Source organism: Stegastes partitus, unplaced genomic scaffold, assembly GCF_000690725.1.
Source record: "Stegastes partitus isolate 25-593 unplaced genomic scaffold, Stegastes_partitus-1.0.2 Scaffold580, whole genome shotgun sequence".
Taxonomy (NCBI): domain Eukaryota; kingdom Metazoa; phylum Chordata; class Actinopteri; family Pomacentridae; genus Stegastes; species Stegastes partitus.
The window spans coordinates 208810-224687 of NW_007578311.1; the positions used below are offsets into that span (position 1 = coordinate 208810).

Sequence of the window (15878 nt, forward strand, 5' to 3'; positions counted from 1 at the left end):
ATGAACATGGTGTTTTCAGTAAAATATAAAATAATATTTTAAAGTAAACGACAAAGCAGTTTTTTATTCCCCCATCAAATAAGACAAGTCTTCATTAGGTCAGGTTTATTAAAAGTGCAAATGTTAGAGACATCAGTAGAAAAAAATAAGAAAAAAAAACAAAACAAGAAATCTACATAAATACTGCTGATATTGTGCAGATTGTTCTAATTACATTTTTGCACAGATTTCTTTGCATGTGTAAAATAACAAGATTGCACAGAGTTGTTGAAACACAGATTCTCCCACAAGTAGAAAATATTCATGTTAAAGATTCTGTCATTGCATAGATTCAGATTCTTTTGGAAGAAAAAATCCTCCACATGTAGAAGAAACTGATCTTATAGAGAGTGTTTTAAATATGCAGAATCCTCATGATGCATTGATGTCGCGCCGGATTGAAATATGTTGTTTCTCTACGTGTCGTCTTCTGGGGAGCGGCGCTGCTTGTAAAGTATTTAAAAATAAATGCAAAGAGTGTTTTCATTAAAATATAAATTAGCCTTTTTAAGTAAACGGAAAAGCTCTTTATTCCCGTTTGAATTTGACACGCCGCCCACCGGAGCCGGGACATCACAGGCTGAATGTGCAGAGCCAAGGAAGAAACAGTGCAGCTCCTGTAAAAGAAGAACAAGAACTAGCTGCTTGCAATGTATTTTCAAAAGGTGCTAAATGTGTGAACATTTGGCTTTTCAAGATAAATGGAGAGGGGCTTAAAAAAAAACACTGTTCTCAGTTTTTTGTGCTCACAGAGCTCATCGGAAAAAAGAAAACAGAATGTTTGAGCTTACATAATGTATATAAAGGCATTTAGTGAGGTGTGAAAAAATGCATCCTCCGTTCTTATACTCAGGCTGCAAAATAGTTTTAACTAGTTTGTCATGAAATCAGTTCATTTGAAATCTAAAAAGTGGTTTTAATTTATTCATCACACTTTCCAAACGATGACACCGTCACAACCAGCTGTCGTACCTGATGAGTTTCATTCTCACACAAGACAAAAAAAATAAAATAAACAAGCTTATATTAGTATAAAAAATTATCTAAATCTTAAAAGCGCTAAAAACCCCGCTGGCAGGTTGTGTGTATTTTTAAAAATATTACCAAAATGACACCATTTACTAGAGCAAGAAACAGGTAAAAACTGATGAAAATGAACCAAAAGCTGAGCCTAAAACGTGTTATTTATTTATTATAAACTTTATTTACATGCCTCATTTAGAAATTCACAGAAAATAAGCCATTCCCACCAGATTTTGTACAAAAAAACCCCAAAACTCTGCACCTCAGCTTCAATCAGCAGATACAGTCAAATGTATTCATCCCCTTCCGGTAAAGAAAAGACAAAATTCACAAAAGTCACTCAAATATGAAGAAACTAAAAAAAAGTAATAATAAATAAAAGAAATTTAAATTATAATTTAGTGAAATGAGATGTTGCTTTTGAATTGTGGGTGAAAAGAATAATTTTAAAAATAAATTTAAAAAAAACAAAAAAAAACTGTCCTGGACAAATTAGAGCACTTTGCTGATGAGCCAAAATTGTAAAANAAGCCATTCCCACCAGATTTTGTACAAAAAAACCCCAAAACTCTGCACCTCAGCTTCAATCAGCAGATACAGTCAAATGTATTCATCCCCTTCCGTTAAAGAAAAGACAAAATTCACAAAAGTCACTCAAATATGAAGAAACTAAAAAAAAAAAGTAATAATAAATAAAAATTTGCTAAATTATAATTTAGTTAAATGAGATGTTGCTTTTGAATTGTGGGTGAAAATAATAATTTTAAAAATAATTTTAAAAAAAAACTGTCCTGGACAAATTAGAGCACTTTGCTGATGAGCCAAAATCAAAAAAATTCAACAAAATTCAACAAAATATACTTTACGGGTCCCATCATGCATTTTTTATTTTTATTTTTTAAATATTTCTCTTGAACCACAGTTCAAATGCAATGTCACGATTTTCATTACATTTTTATTTATTATTACTTTTGTCAGTTTCATCTTATTTCAGCGACTGAAGCTGTTTTTTTCCTTCTTTAATGGGAGGTATGAATACATCTGAGGACGACTGTAGGAGACGAGCATAGAGACAAGTTGGACATTGAGATCAAAATCTAACCGACTGGATCAATAAACTAAATGCAGCATGTTTGATAAAACAGTGAACAGAGGATACATGCAGCATGGTGAAACAGCTTATGTATGTTGTAAAGCTGTAAATATTTAAATATATTAGCATGCAAAGGCACCATTTTTCCAGCATTTCTGTCAAGTAAATCAAATAAATTCACATTTCTTTTTCATGATTTATTGCATTATAATATGTCTTAATAGACTTTTCTGACTTCTCTCTACTTCTAGTCATGTCGTTCTGTTTCCGTGGAGCTGCAGGACTTTATATTGCAGTGAGAAATGAATAAAAGAACAGCTAGAAACTGCTCGGAGTCCGGAGGGTTAAATATATTTGCTGAGGTGCAAAATCTGAGAACATTTAGTTTTTCAAGGTGAATGGGAGGAAAAAAGAAAAACCAACAAGAGCGTTCATTCTCTCAGAGCTCGGCTGGAAAATAAAGCACACGTTGAGAATCTTACATAATTTATATAAAGGCTCTAAGAATAGTTCGTATTCTTCCTGTAATTTTTTAATCTGAATCTGAAGCTGACACGAGCTCCTGTGTCCTCGGTGATGATGCACATACATGCACACTGGTTCACTGTGCGAGTGTTTAATGGTGCTGCAGGGTGTTTAAATCCGTCCTCCTCTGTCTGCAGCGTGTCACATCCTGGAGTGCTCCGAGGGTCTAGCTCAGGAGGTCATCAGCACCATCGGCCAGGCCTTCGAGCTGCGCTTCAAGCAGTACCTGAAGAACCCCCCCAAGCTGGTCACGCCTCACGACAGGTACGTAAAACAGAAAAACGTAGCTCACAGGAGCCAAAATAACCGTCGCTCACCGGTGGCGTTTTGTGGCTCAACGCTGCGTCTTGTTTCTCTGCAGGATGGCTCCGTTTGACGGCTCGGCCTGGGAGGAGGAGGACGACGAGGCCGCTCCGCCTCCGGAGGTCCCGTACTACAACAACTTCCCTGGAAAACAGCCTCCCCCCGGCGGACTCGTCGACATGAGGACGCGTCCGGGGGCCACGCTGGTGAGCCGAGCGAACAGTAGCGATGAAAAGACGTGTTTCTGCACGTCCACACGGCGGTTAGAGGATGACACACAATCTGAGAAAAACGTTTGTGTATTAAAGCTGCAACCAATGATCAGCTTTGATTAACCCTCTAGATTCCATGTTTGCTCCTGTCACATTTTGACTCACTGTGGTCTCATTTATAAAGTCCTGCACCTCAGTGGAAACCATAAAGAAGAAGACAGAACTCTTCTGTGCAGCAGGACACAGCTAGAATGCCATAAATCAGTAAAATTATTATTATTTACGGGCATGAATTGAGGGAAAAAAATGAAATCGACATATGCAATGTTTAAATTCTTTATTTTAAGTGTCCAAAAGTGTTACAAATACTGGATCATTTTAATTTTCATTGCCAAAGATGTTTCAGTATTTACATTTTTAATTTGTTTCTGTACTCTGACCTGCTCACAGCCTGCAGCTCACCTGAATATTCACTGAATTTTTTGTCACAATAACTGTTGGTCTCAGCCGGGTCACTAATAGTTTTTCATTTGCAGGAAAGAGTGCAAAATTTTTATTTTTTTACGGAAACTAGTTATCATAAACTATTTATTTTTTGGCATTTTTTTAAATAAGACGTACAGAATAAAGTGAGTTTGATGAAATATCACCGTTTGGTTTCTCGACAGAACGGCACATCACAGATCTGACGATTCCTTTCTGTTTTTACAGTTTCTTGAGCTGAGACATGGGGGTCATTTTTGAAGACAAAATGCCTGTCAAACCTGCCGGCAGGTTTTGGTGTTCAGAGGGTTGATCTATCAGTTAGTTTCTCGATTAATCAGTTCGTTGTTTGGTCTATAAAAGGTGAAAAACAGTTTGCTGTCACAGAGATTTAAAAACAAAACAAATATTCCCATTTGAACAGCTGGAATCAGAGACTTTAGACTTTTCTTTATTCCAAATATGCTAAAACAAGTGTTAAATGATCAAGTATTTGGACAACTAATCGGCTATTCGTTGCATCTCCTTTGTTTTTACAGTAAAAATTTGCCCAAATCTAGTTGTCAGAGTTCCTGAGTCCTCCTTCAGTTTCTGCTGCTGTTGTTTTGGAAGCTCACAGGAGGATGTCACTCAGAAACCCTTTGGACTTTTTATGACTTCTTTTAGTAGAGTTTGGGTGTTTTTGTCGAACCAAATAAAACAGGGGCTCGGATGTAATCGAGTAAAGTACAGAGCAGCTCGTGTGGACGCGCCCTGAGAGCTGCTGATTTACAGACATAATTACTGACCTCCGTAATCCGCTCTGATTGGCCGGAGGCTGGATTTATTTGAGGACGCGCTGCGGTGACTCACTGTTTGTTTGTGTGCTTCTGTGTGTTTGCAGCCTTACGGACAGCCGGGTCAGAACGACATTCACAAGCAGCCTCTGCCTCCTCTGCCAGGTGAGCTCCATCGGTTCTGGGAATCTGTGGACGTCAGTCAGGCACAAAATCGAATTAAAGCGCTGATTATCCTGCACATTTCCTACATAACTAATCATACGGACCAGCTTGTATTCTTAGCTGCTATAATATAAATTTGTCCTTGAGGTTTGTGCCACAATTTTGTTTTGTCCATTTCTTCTTGTGCTCAGCTGATTGATAATCAATATTGATGGGTATCATTAATTGATCCGGTACTTTACCAATAGCTATGAATGATCCGGAGAAAACATCTAATTGCAGCTTTTTCTAATAAATATTCCAATTTTTGATAGATTTTAAAGCTTCAGTTTCATCTTTATTATCTACTAGATTTTTAAACATGTGGTGAATCATTGTCACGAGATGCAAAATATGATCTGCTCTATATTTCAATATAAAGATGAGAACTTGAAGACGTAAAACTGCCCTTAAAAGTGAATTTATTGCATTTAAAACAACAGCAACAAAAGCTTTGACTCTGTTCTGCTAAATATATAAAGTAAGAATGATTTCAAATTCAAAAAAAAATATCGGGACCTTTCTGTATTTTCAGTATTTTGCACAAATCCAATTAAAAAAAGTAAAAAAAAAAAAGGTAAAAATACATAAACCCCAGCTCAGACACGCTACATATCCTAAACTGCAGCCTTTGTGATTTTCTAACTGTTGCGATTTTAATTTGAAAGGGATTCGTTGTTTAGCCCCATTTAACAGCTTCTTTATTCCATTTTAAGAGGAAAAAATTAAAGATTAAGAACTGAAATAACACTTTGCCCTTTTTTTTTTAACTTCACTTTTAAGTAAAAAAAAAAAAAAACTGAATAATATTTTTACTGAAGGAGAAAGTCTTAAATAGTCGAACCAAAGCCGACATAAACTTAGAGAAAAGGTGAAATTACAGCAAAAGTTTGCAGCTTTTAATTAACTGAACCCATCTGCTGTGAGTTTGTAAATGAGGGTTCAGACGGTGCAGCAACAGATGAACTTGGAGCTCAGCAGTCCAGACATTTCTCAACTTGATGAAGCTTCTCTTGATGTTTGATCGCTTTCAGCTCCTACATGTGTTGGATTTGTCGCATTTTTTTAGCAAATGCATCATAAAACTCTTCAGATAAAACAACGTTTATGTAGCATCAATGAATAAAAAATCTACTTTCCTCGTTTCTCCGGCAGCGACGGCAGAACCGATAACGTCAGAGCTCATCGATCCTCCACCATTTAATATCTGTTTAGTTACAGGTGTTGGCATCTAGAGCACTAATGTCTTCTTGTGGCTCCTTTGTTTGTTTTCTTTTTCAGTGGGTGCCAAAGAAGGAGCGCGAGAGATGTTCGATGACCCGTCGTACGTCAACGTGGACAAACCTCGACCTCCGGCTGCAGCGAACGGAAACGCTCACAGAGACGCTTTTGACATGAGTGAGTGTTTAAAGTGCTGCAAACCTACATAAGAAAGGAGATTTTTCTCACATTAACCATCTGGATCTGAGCATCTATTAGCAGTTTACTCACACTTACATTGAAACAATCTGGAAAACTACATTTTTTTTTGCACCTTCTATTTATAAACTGAACCTGCACATACGTTTCCACACAAGTGCCGGCTTATATGTACTTTTTTCCCATTCATATGAGCCGTAAATGTTCAGCACTGTTGTTTTTGTTTTGTTTTTAACACACTGAATCAGCTCCTGAACAGTTTTCCGAGGTTGCACATGTGTTTTTACTGTATTTTTGTATTTTATATTTGCACATTTCTTACTGTACTTTTATGAAAAACAGTCGTCTGATGCTGTGAATGCACCGACAGGATTACAGCTTGGTTTCATTCTGCTCTTTGCAATGACGATGCAGAAATTCTAGGCCTTGCTTTCAGTCATTCAGCTCAGTTTATTGCAATTTAAACACGTTGAAATCACAAAATTTGTTAACCAGGTCCAGCAGCGTACAGAATAAACAACATTTTTGCAGCCAAATAGAGATAAAAGATCGACTTATGATAATTAAATAGCCTAATAGCCTGTAATAAATTGGACAGATAGGTGATAGAACATGTAAATGACCAGATGTGCCGCCAGAATGACCAGATTTGTCGGGAGTTAGTCGATAGAACAAGGGTTAAAGTCACTGGTGAGGGAGCCGAGCAGAGTGTTTTGCTCTTTACATTCCATATGACTGATGCTAATTGCGGGAGTGAAGCTGTCCACAGAAGGCAGCCTCGGAGGAAGATAAGGAAATTAGTCTGTCTTTGTCCATTACGGCAGCATTTTATGTAGCGTTATTGGCCGCCTGCATAAAGCCTTTCACGGTAAAGACACAATCTGTGTGCAGCAGCTGTCACGCGGTTCATGTCCACGCATAGGATCGGCCGTGTGTTGCTCTAAACAGGAATGCATTCATCTTTCTGTGTAACAATACGTGTGTGTTTGTTCTTCCAGAGCCTCTGGATGATGCTCTGGGGGTCTCGGGCCCGAGCTCGGTGACGGCGACGCCCTCCCTGGTGCAGCAGCTGCAGGCTGAAACCTGGTTCCACGGCAGCTTGAGTCGCAGGGAAGCGGAGCGGCTGCTGACCCGAGACGGAGACTTTCTGGTCCGGGAGTCCGGGACAACGCCTGGGCAGTACGTCCTGACAGGGCAGCAGGGAGGGCAGCCCAAGCACCTGCTGCTGGTCGACCCGGAGGGAGTGGTGAGTCGGGATGCTGGTGGGAGGGCAGGAGAGAGTGGAACCAGAAAACCCACATTGTATTTATAAAACTGCCAAAACAAGACAATTTAGCAGAGTCAGAAACTGTAAAAACATACACAACCATCAGATTTACGTCCTGTTTTGACATCTTACTGCAGTAAAAACACCCTAAATGTCATTTTTTTAGCCTGAAGTCTGATGAATTTTCTTAAAGTGACCCAAAATACACAAAATGAAGATGTTTTCAAATTGTATACCTTTGTACAGGTGCTTCCAATTTTTGTACACTGAGGCTGTTTCGGGTCAAATTTGACACGTATACCTACTGAGATGGATTTTAGATCCACCAGCGTGCGTCAAATCAAGGAGAATCTTGAAACTGTGAAACTGTCCAGTCCATGTTTTATGTGTATTTTTCATTTACATGTATTAATGTGGTGAGAGCTCTTTAGACAATTTATACAGATCTGTAGTTTAACATTTGGTGTAGACACTTCTTACGAGGGAATTCTTGACATGAATTCACAAAATATGCATAAAATATGAACAATATGTAAGAGTTAGAATCCTAATATTTCATCCAAAATCGCTTTATTCTACAAGTCTCAATGAAAAATTTGCCAAAAATAAACCACTTGTGTCAACCAGATTTTGTAAAACATAAATTCTGCTCTTAGACTTTCTTTATTGTCATTGCACAAAAACACAATAGTGAATGCTTGGCTACTAGAGTGCACAGAACCGCAGCTTGTGAGGCAGTGACATGTTCATAAATACTGTAAACATGTAACTATGAATATTTATATATAAGAAAAACTAGTGCAATGGACAAAGAGCTAAATATAAACAGTATAAGAATCATATAAAGATTAAAAAATAACTGTTTAGTCAAAAAGTATAAGGAGCAGAAATATAAACAGAATAAAAGTAACAGTGTCAGAATAATAAATGAAATATTGCACTCTAAGCAATTAAGCAACACAACTAGGAAGCCATGTACCACCATTTATCAGAGTCAGAAACTGTAAAAACAAACACAGTCATCAGATTTACATCCTGTTTGGCAACTCACTTTATTCTGTATGTCTTATTTTAAAAAATGCCAAAGAAATAAATAGTTTACAATGACTAGTTTCTGTAAAATACAAAATATTTTGTGCTCTTTCCTGCATCTGAAAAGCTATGAGTGACCCAGCTGTGACAAACAGTCACATGGCAAAAATTCTGTAAACATTTGGCTGAACTGTGTTTACAGGAGACAAGCATGGAGTCGAATTAGAGAGATTGAGAGCGAAATAAAACATATTTACACAAAAAATGGCTGAAAAACAGTAAACAGAGGAGCATGTTGTTGGAAGATACATTCAACATCCCCCTACAGCTAATATGCATCCGTAGCAGCTATAAGTTTATACGTTTTTATGAAAAATCCAAATAGTAAATATCTATAGTCTATAAAATAACCATTTTCTCCCAATATGGATATCACCTGTAGGGACGAGGAGAAAATGTTGCACGTTTGTATAATAAATAGTAATAAAAAAAAGACACGTTTTCTATGATTTGTGGTTTTATAACTTCATTATACTGCAAAGAAAACATGAGACCACACAGAGGAACGATGTGGAAAAAATGCGGTTACATTATAGACAGTGAAAAAGCTCTGTCTCTGTTTTTTCTTTGTTTAAATTCTCCTTTGAATTCGAGGCGGCACAGATGAAGCACTTCTACCACGAAGCAGGCACTGCAATGAACTCTTCAAATGTGTTTGCTGACGTTCAAACTGTCTGAACATTTGGTTTTTCAAGGTTTCACGGAGCTCAAAAAACACACATTGAACATCTTACATAATCTCAGGGTCCAAGAACGGCTGCTTTTCAAACAGAATTCCTCCGATTCTTTGTGCTTGTTTATTCTTCGATCTGAGGGAAGCTGAACTAAAGCAGTTAAAGTGAGATGGACACGCTGCTCGTGTGTCCTTGGTGAAAACGCACACACGTGTAGTTTCCTGCTTTCCTGCCTGACAACATCTTTGGCTAGCCTTTTCATTCGAGTGCATGCCGCTGCAGCCTCCTCATCAGCTCTTTGTGATTTATGGCCTTCTAACTGTGTCAGCGCTGCACAAAAGGCGTAGAGGTGCAGGAGTTTACACTGCAGAGAAGAAACCGTCTGTTTTCAGAGGATTCGTTTGCATTTTGTGAACATGATTGTTTGTAGACTGACGTACGTTTCCCCCTTCCTTTCAGGTTCGTACAAAAGACCATCGGTTCGGGAGCGTCAGCCACCTGATCAGCTACCACATGGACAACAGGCTTCCCATCGTGTCGGCCGGCAGCGAAGTGTGTTTGCAGCAGCCGGTGGAGCGCAGGGCCTGACGCGACACGAGCCAATGAAATACCCCACCAAAAAGAAAAAAAAAAAAAAAAAAAAAACACACGCACAAAACACACACACACAAAGCAAAGAAAGCCAAAAAAACGAAACAAAAAAAAATCGAACCAGTTTCTCTGCAAAGTCACCCACTTGCTGCTGTCGCCGAACATCCCGTTGCTGCAGTTTCTCAGCCTACTGTGAACCAGGGAGGAGCTTTGAATCACACAAAAACAAATGCAATTTCTTTTTTTTTTTTTTTTTTAAAGGAGAAAAAAATTAACAAGCAAAGATGAAAAAGAAAAAAAAAAAATACAAAGACTCGTGTGCTTAAATCGTGGAGCGAGATCTTGTTGTCGCTGGAGAAAGACTGAAGCGAGCGCAAACGTATGAACTCACTGGAGCACTTCAGCAGCAAACCCTGACTCTGAGATGATTCTGGCTGGTGCATATGCATTAAAAAAAAAAAAAAAAAAGCTTCCAATCTAATCAGGAGCACCACCCCCCCAACACCCCCCACCAAACACTCCCCTTTAAAGGACTTTTGGAGGAAAAAGCCTGTATGCAAAACTGGGACTGCTATGCCAATGACCATCAACACACGTTCTTCATTTGTCTGGAGACTTACCGGACGCTCTGATTACAGGAGGATCAGAACAGCTGTACCTTTTCTAAAACCCACCTTTCTGCACCACCAAAGAACACGAACTCGGTTGCCGACGGCAGAAAAGGAAGCCATGATCAGCAGCTATCTGTGCTCACAGCGTCGGGAGCGAGGAGGGTGGAAGCGGGCCTGTTTCAGGGCGATTGTGCCTCATCTAAAAAGGAGATTTTAAGTACACTGATGTCACCTACAAACACAGTACATCCGCAGACGGGTCGGCCTTCGGGCCCGCTGCTTTAACAACTTAGTATGTGTTTGCATTGACAATCTATGGGTTCGATCTTTTTTTCAGAGACTGAAAGCGAAGAAGAGAAGATTATCTCCATGAAAATCAATCGGTTCCTCTGATTTTTTATTTTTTTTATGTGCAAAAGCTTCAGTGTGTTTAATGAGAGCAGGCACAGTTACAGGCGTTTCAAGTGCACGAGGGCGGATCGAAATTTTGCACTTTGCCTCCACTTTTTAGTTTTAGAAGAACAGTAGAAAATCACGTGACATTTTCAGGGCTGCAAAACACATTTTTAGCTCCGTTGAAAACCGAATCAGTTTCATATCCACTCCAGGTGTCGCAATCTAAAGGATTTCTCCTATAAGTGACTTTGAGCATCGTTAGTGTGGGACGTATCGTAGTTTGCGTCCCGGTGAGGACACCCAGGATCTTTCTGCGTGGAGTCTCCATGTTCTCCCCTTGCAGCGAGATTCTCCGGCTTCCTCCCACAGTCCAGAAACATGTTGAGGTTAATTGGTGATTCTAAATTGTCCGTAGGTGTGAATGTGAGTGTGCTTGGTTGTCTGTCTCTAAGTGTAGCCCTGTGATAGACTGGTGACCTGTCCAGGGTGTCCCCTGCCTTCACCCTGAGTCAGCTGGGATAGACTCCAGCCCCCCACGACCCTCGTGAGGATTAAGCGGTGTATAGATAATGGATGGATGGTTCTGACCAACCACCACGAGCCTTGAAAGTTCACCTAAAATGCACTTTTTAAAGTTTCACCAAAATGATCAGAAACTTCTCTAAAATTACTCAATTTTTGTCCAAGATGACTCAAACCTAGAAGGTGTCAAACGTGAGTCAGAACAAGACCTCTAATGTGCTAGAACTTGTTCTGACCAACCACCTATCAAACATGCCGAGACAAGCCTTAAAAACGTACCCAAAATGCACTTTTTGAAGTTTTCTGTGATAAAATGTTCAGAAAACAGAAAACACATCCAGGGTCCCAATGATTGTTTCTATTAGTTCACATCACAGACATCAACCTGCTGCGGTTTTACTGTTGAAACGACGATACATCCCATAATATTGATGCTCAAAGTTGGCTATAGGGGAAAATTGTGACACCTGTAGTGGATGTACAATTGATTTGGGTTTTTTTTCTGCCTTGAAAATACTTAAGAAGTCACGAAGCTCAGAAAATGCTGGAAAATAACGTGAATTAAAGAGATTTTCACCCACTTCTGTGTGCTTTAAAGGCCTGTAGCTCTGAAAATATTCCCTTCATTAAATGTACTGAAGTTATTGCAGATAAAGAATCAGCTGAGTCACTTCTTTGTGGTTGATGTTAAACGGATTAAGCCCCTTTTTAAACGACGGCCGCTGTGAGAGGAGCTGAACAGTAAAGCAATGAATTTCCCTGCAAAAAATAATGCAAACTCTGTCATAGTAACTGGTTGTGTACTTTCTGTGTATTGTGATGTTTCTTGCTCAGTTTTTCACTTGAGGGAATAGTGTCCTTTTCTTTCTTTCTTTTTCTTTGTATGAAGCGAAGCGACTCGGGTGTAAATGACTGTAAAGGACATTTTGAGAGACGAAACGCCAAATGTTCCTCCTCGATGTGCTGTTGTTCTTGTTTTCAAAGACTCTGGAGGGACCTGGAGGGAGAAGTTCACGCTATCGTTTCCTCCCTCAGCTCATGGTGTCGTTGTGGTTTTTTTGATATCTTTTTAATCGTGCCTTGTTTCCTTCGATGCAGTCACGTCACTTCAATGCAGTCACCTTATGTACTTAATTCTACAGGAAAAAAATCTTACACAAGTCTCTCAGTTTTAACAAAGACTCTGCAAAAACGACACTCCGACAAGCAAACAAAACAAACACACAAACCGATCCAGTGATGGCAATCTGCTCTGATGCACATTCTTGCATTCAGCTTATAGTCACAGATACTTGATGTCACCACCGGGGAAAGGGGCGAGGGTATTTCCTGATCATCTGTAAATAACATCGATCTTTCGGAGCTTGATTATTTTTCTTTTTTTTTTTTTTCTGTGTATTTAATGACTTATTTGATGGGTAACACAGAGCCAGGCGCCACAGCAGAGAGAGGGGAGCTCAACACAGAAATCTGGAAACGCGAGAAGGGATCTGACGGCCTGAACCTTAGCCGTCGTCGAGCATGAAATCGAACGCACGCATACCGGAGCGACAGCTGGGTCGCGCTCGGCCCGTTCAGACGTTTGTAGGTCACGTAGGGAAGTGCGCTGGAAGCGACCCTCTGTGTTATCGTTGTTCATCACAGTTGCCTTTTGTTGCATGAAAAAATCCTTTCAAAAGAAAAAAACAGACAAAAAGAAAACAAAAAATCTGTGTTGTTTGTTGTTGGTGATGGTGATAGTTGTTGATTGATGCTGTTGTACTTTTAAATTTTTTGTTTTGTTTTTTGAAAGCCAAAGGTTACTTTCAAACTGCGTGCACAGATTATTGATTTTTACTTTATGTTTCTGTTTTAATACTTTTGTTGTTGTTGTTGTTGTTGTTTTGTTTTTGTTTTTAGGGAAACATGTCTGTTTACACCTGTATCTGAAAATATAGATTGCATATATAAATACATATATCATTCATCTCTCTTTGTGAGTTTGGCTCTTGCTGTGGTCGCTGTCCAGTCGAGTCACGTTTAAAACAACACACTGAGCCACAATGTGTTTCAGGAGAGAAATCAGATCGGCAGATTTACCTCATAAAAATTAAATGTTCATGTCGAGACCCGTCAGTATGATTTATTATATGAATATACCTGAATAATTTAAATATTGAGGTTAACCAGCTAATACAATACATAAAATACAAATTTACCTTATTTAAAAGTTTCAGTTAAGACCCTAAAATAACATAAAACATAAATTTATTTGACTAAATTACATATTAAGGTTAAGACCCTACATTATTTATTTTGTAAATGTTCCTAACTGATTTAAATATTACAGTTAAGACTATACAACATTGTATAAAATGCAAATTTATCAGACTTAGTTTAATAATAATGTTGCTCTGATTGTACCATATTATTTATTGTGTTAGTGGTCCTGACTAATTTAAATATTAAATTTAAAAACCTACAATATGAATTAAGCAAAGTGTCCTAATGAATTTAAACATTACGATTACAATTTTATTTATCATGTAATTTTAACTCAATAAATTAAATATTGAGGTTAAGACCCTACAATTGAAATAACATAAATTTACTAGACTACTTTAAACATAAGATTAAGACCATATAATATTAAATAAAATGCAAATTTACAATTTAATATTAAGTTTAAGCCTGAAATATTTTTATTATGTATTAATTTACTTGATTAATTTAAATATTAAAGTTAAGACCATGTAACATGTATGATACAGATTTAACTGAATAATTTAAATATTAAAATAAAAATATGACCATACATTGTTATTTACAATGTAAATTTACCTGAGTAATATAATTAAGAATAGGACCTCACAATATTTTATATAATACAAATTTAATTTATTGATTTTAATATTAAGATGGTATTATTTACATATGATCCTAATTAAACTGAATAATTTGAATATACAGTTAAAAATTGGAAGAAAAAAACCCCCCGAGTAATATAGATATTATGGTCATGAAATCGCAATATGTTAAATACAAATTTAACCGACTAAAGTGTGCATTTAATTCCCTACAGTGTGATTATTTTTTCTAATTTACTTGATTATTTCAAATATAAAGGTTTAGAACATACAACAGTGTTTATTCTACCAAACTACCTTACACATTTTTTTAAAATTAAGCCAAATACCTTACAGTATTTGACACAGAAAATGTGGTGAATCCAAATATTCCCTTCAAGCAGCATATTGGTTAAAACTCATCCAGCAGGGCCGGGTTCAGGGAGGGCCGACGTCTGCCTCCCCCAGGCGGGGTGAGGATAAAGAAGACGGTCCAGGCAGCTCCAGATTTAACAGAATCGTACATTTAATTGTGCATTTACTACCTTGTTTGACACAGATTCTTTTCTCTGTCCGTTACGGTAAACTTTAATGCAGAATGAAACAACAAAGCACAAGCTGCTGGAAGCCCTGTCACACACCATCCCGAACAAAGACCGGGACGTGGCTGCTGGAACTCTCCTGTTTGTGGCCGGATGAGGCTTTTACAGCAGGAGGCTTATTCAGGGATTATGACAGCCCCAGCAGAGTCACTGTGTGGGGAGGGTAGCATAAATAAAACACATGGGAACAGCAAAGGTAAACAGGGTGTCGGGGGAAGAGTCGAGAAAATGCCGGATGCGGGTGCTTTAGGAGGTTATAAGTAGAGGTGAGCGCCGAGCCGACCTCAGCTGCTCCACGAGTCCGATCCTATTTGTCACGCCTCACCTTCCAGTCCTCCACATCCACGACGTCTGGTTGCTGCTGCCCAGCCATGCACCCCCAGCGACCTCTCCCCCAGGCCATGCCCTCCTCGTCCCTGGGACAGCACCTGAGGGACATGGCCATGGGTCTGGGGCGAGGCAAGAACCTTCTGGGAGGAAACTTCGCCTACGGATTCATCCAGTCCATCAAGGAGTGCCTCTACTTCCTCCTCTGCTGCTGGTGTATCAAGGAGATCCTGGACTGACGCACTGAGAGCGGATCAAGTGGGAAAGCTTTGACATTTTCCGTCATCCTCTGTAATTTCAACCGGCTTTTATCTCATCAGACATGGAGTGTTTGATCGGCGTCGCAGGCAGAGCGTTGGCAAGTACGAGTCTTGTTTTGTGTTCAAGTTATACAATATTTAGATCAAACGAGATAGAAAATGTATGAAAAGCTTCACAATATTGCTGGCTCTGTTTTTCAGTGTCTATAGGATGCTCAGTTCTGCACATTTCAAGATGCAACAGATGTCCATTGTGGGTTTTCTGAATCCGACCCTGATGATCTGAGATTTCCAGGAACACGGCGCCCCTGATGTTCTCTGCACAACACACACTGACGTGGCAATGAATAAAGATACCAATAAAAAAGAAAAGAATGGATTTTTTATTCCTTTTGTTTTGATCGCATTTTAGTTAAGAGCCATTGTTAAAACGAAGAACAATGATTTAGGGTGTACTGTGGATTTAAACATGCTATAAGTCTGATTTTATTTAATTAGTCAAACCCTGCAAAATAGTATTTCTTGATGGAGCTCCAATTTATGTTGCCAAGTTTTTATTTTATTTTATTCCTTCTGGCTGGAAATGGCCTAAACAACAGATGGTATGAAATTTTGTTAGAGCTGTTGCTTAAAA

At 38.7% G+C, this 15878-nt stretch overlaps 1 protein-coding gene across 1 annotated transcript in view; it reads left to right on the top strand.

The window, feature by feature from the left end:
• Positions 1–9978, top strand: part of shc1 (SHC (Src homology 2 domain containing) transforming protein 1) — an 18784-nt gene extending 8806 nt beyond the window's left edge. Inside the window, exons 7-12 of the mRNA XM_008288899.1 lie at positions 2818–2944; positions 3042–3189; positions 4562–4619; positions 5940–6056; positions 7076–7323; positions 9570–9978. Coding sequence (XP_008287121.1) covers positions 2818–2944; positions 3042–3189; positions 4562–4619; positions 5940–6056; positions 7076–7323; positions 9570–9698 — 827 coding nt within the window. The 3' untranslated portion in view covers positions 9699–9978. The remainder of the gene's footprint in view (positions 1–2817; positions 2945–3041; positions 3190–4561; positions 4620–5939; positions 6057–7075; positions 7324–9569) is intronic.
• Positions 9979–15878: the final 5900 nt, after the last annotated feature.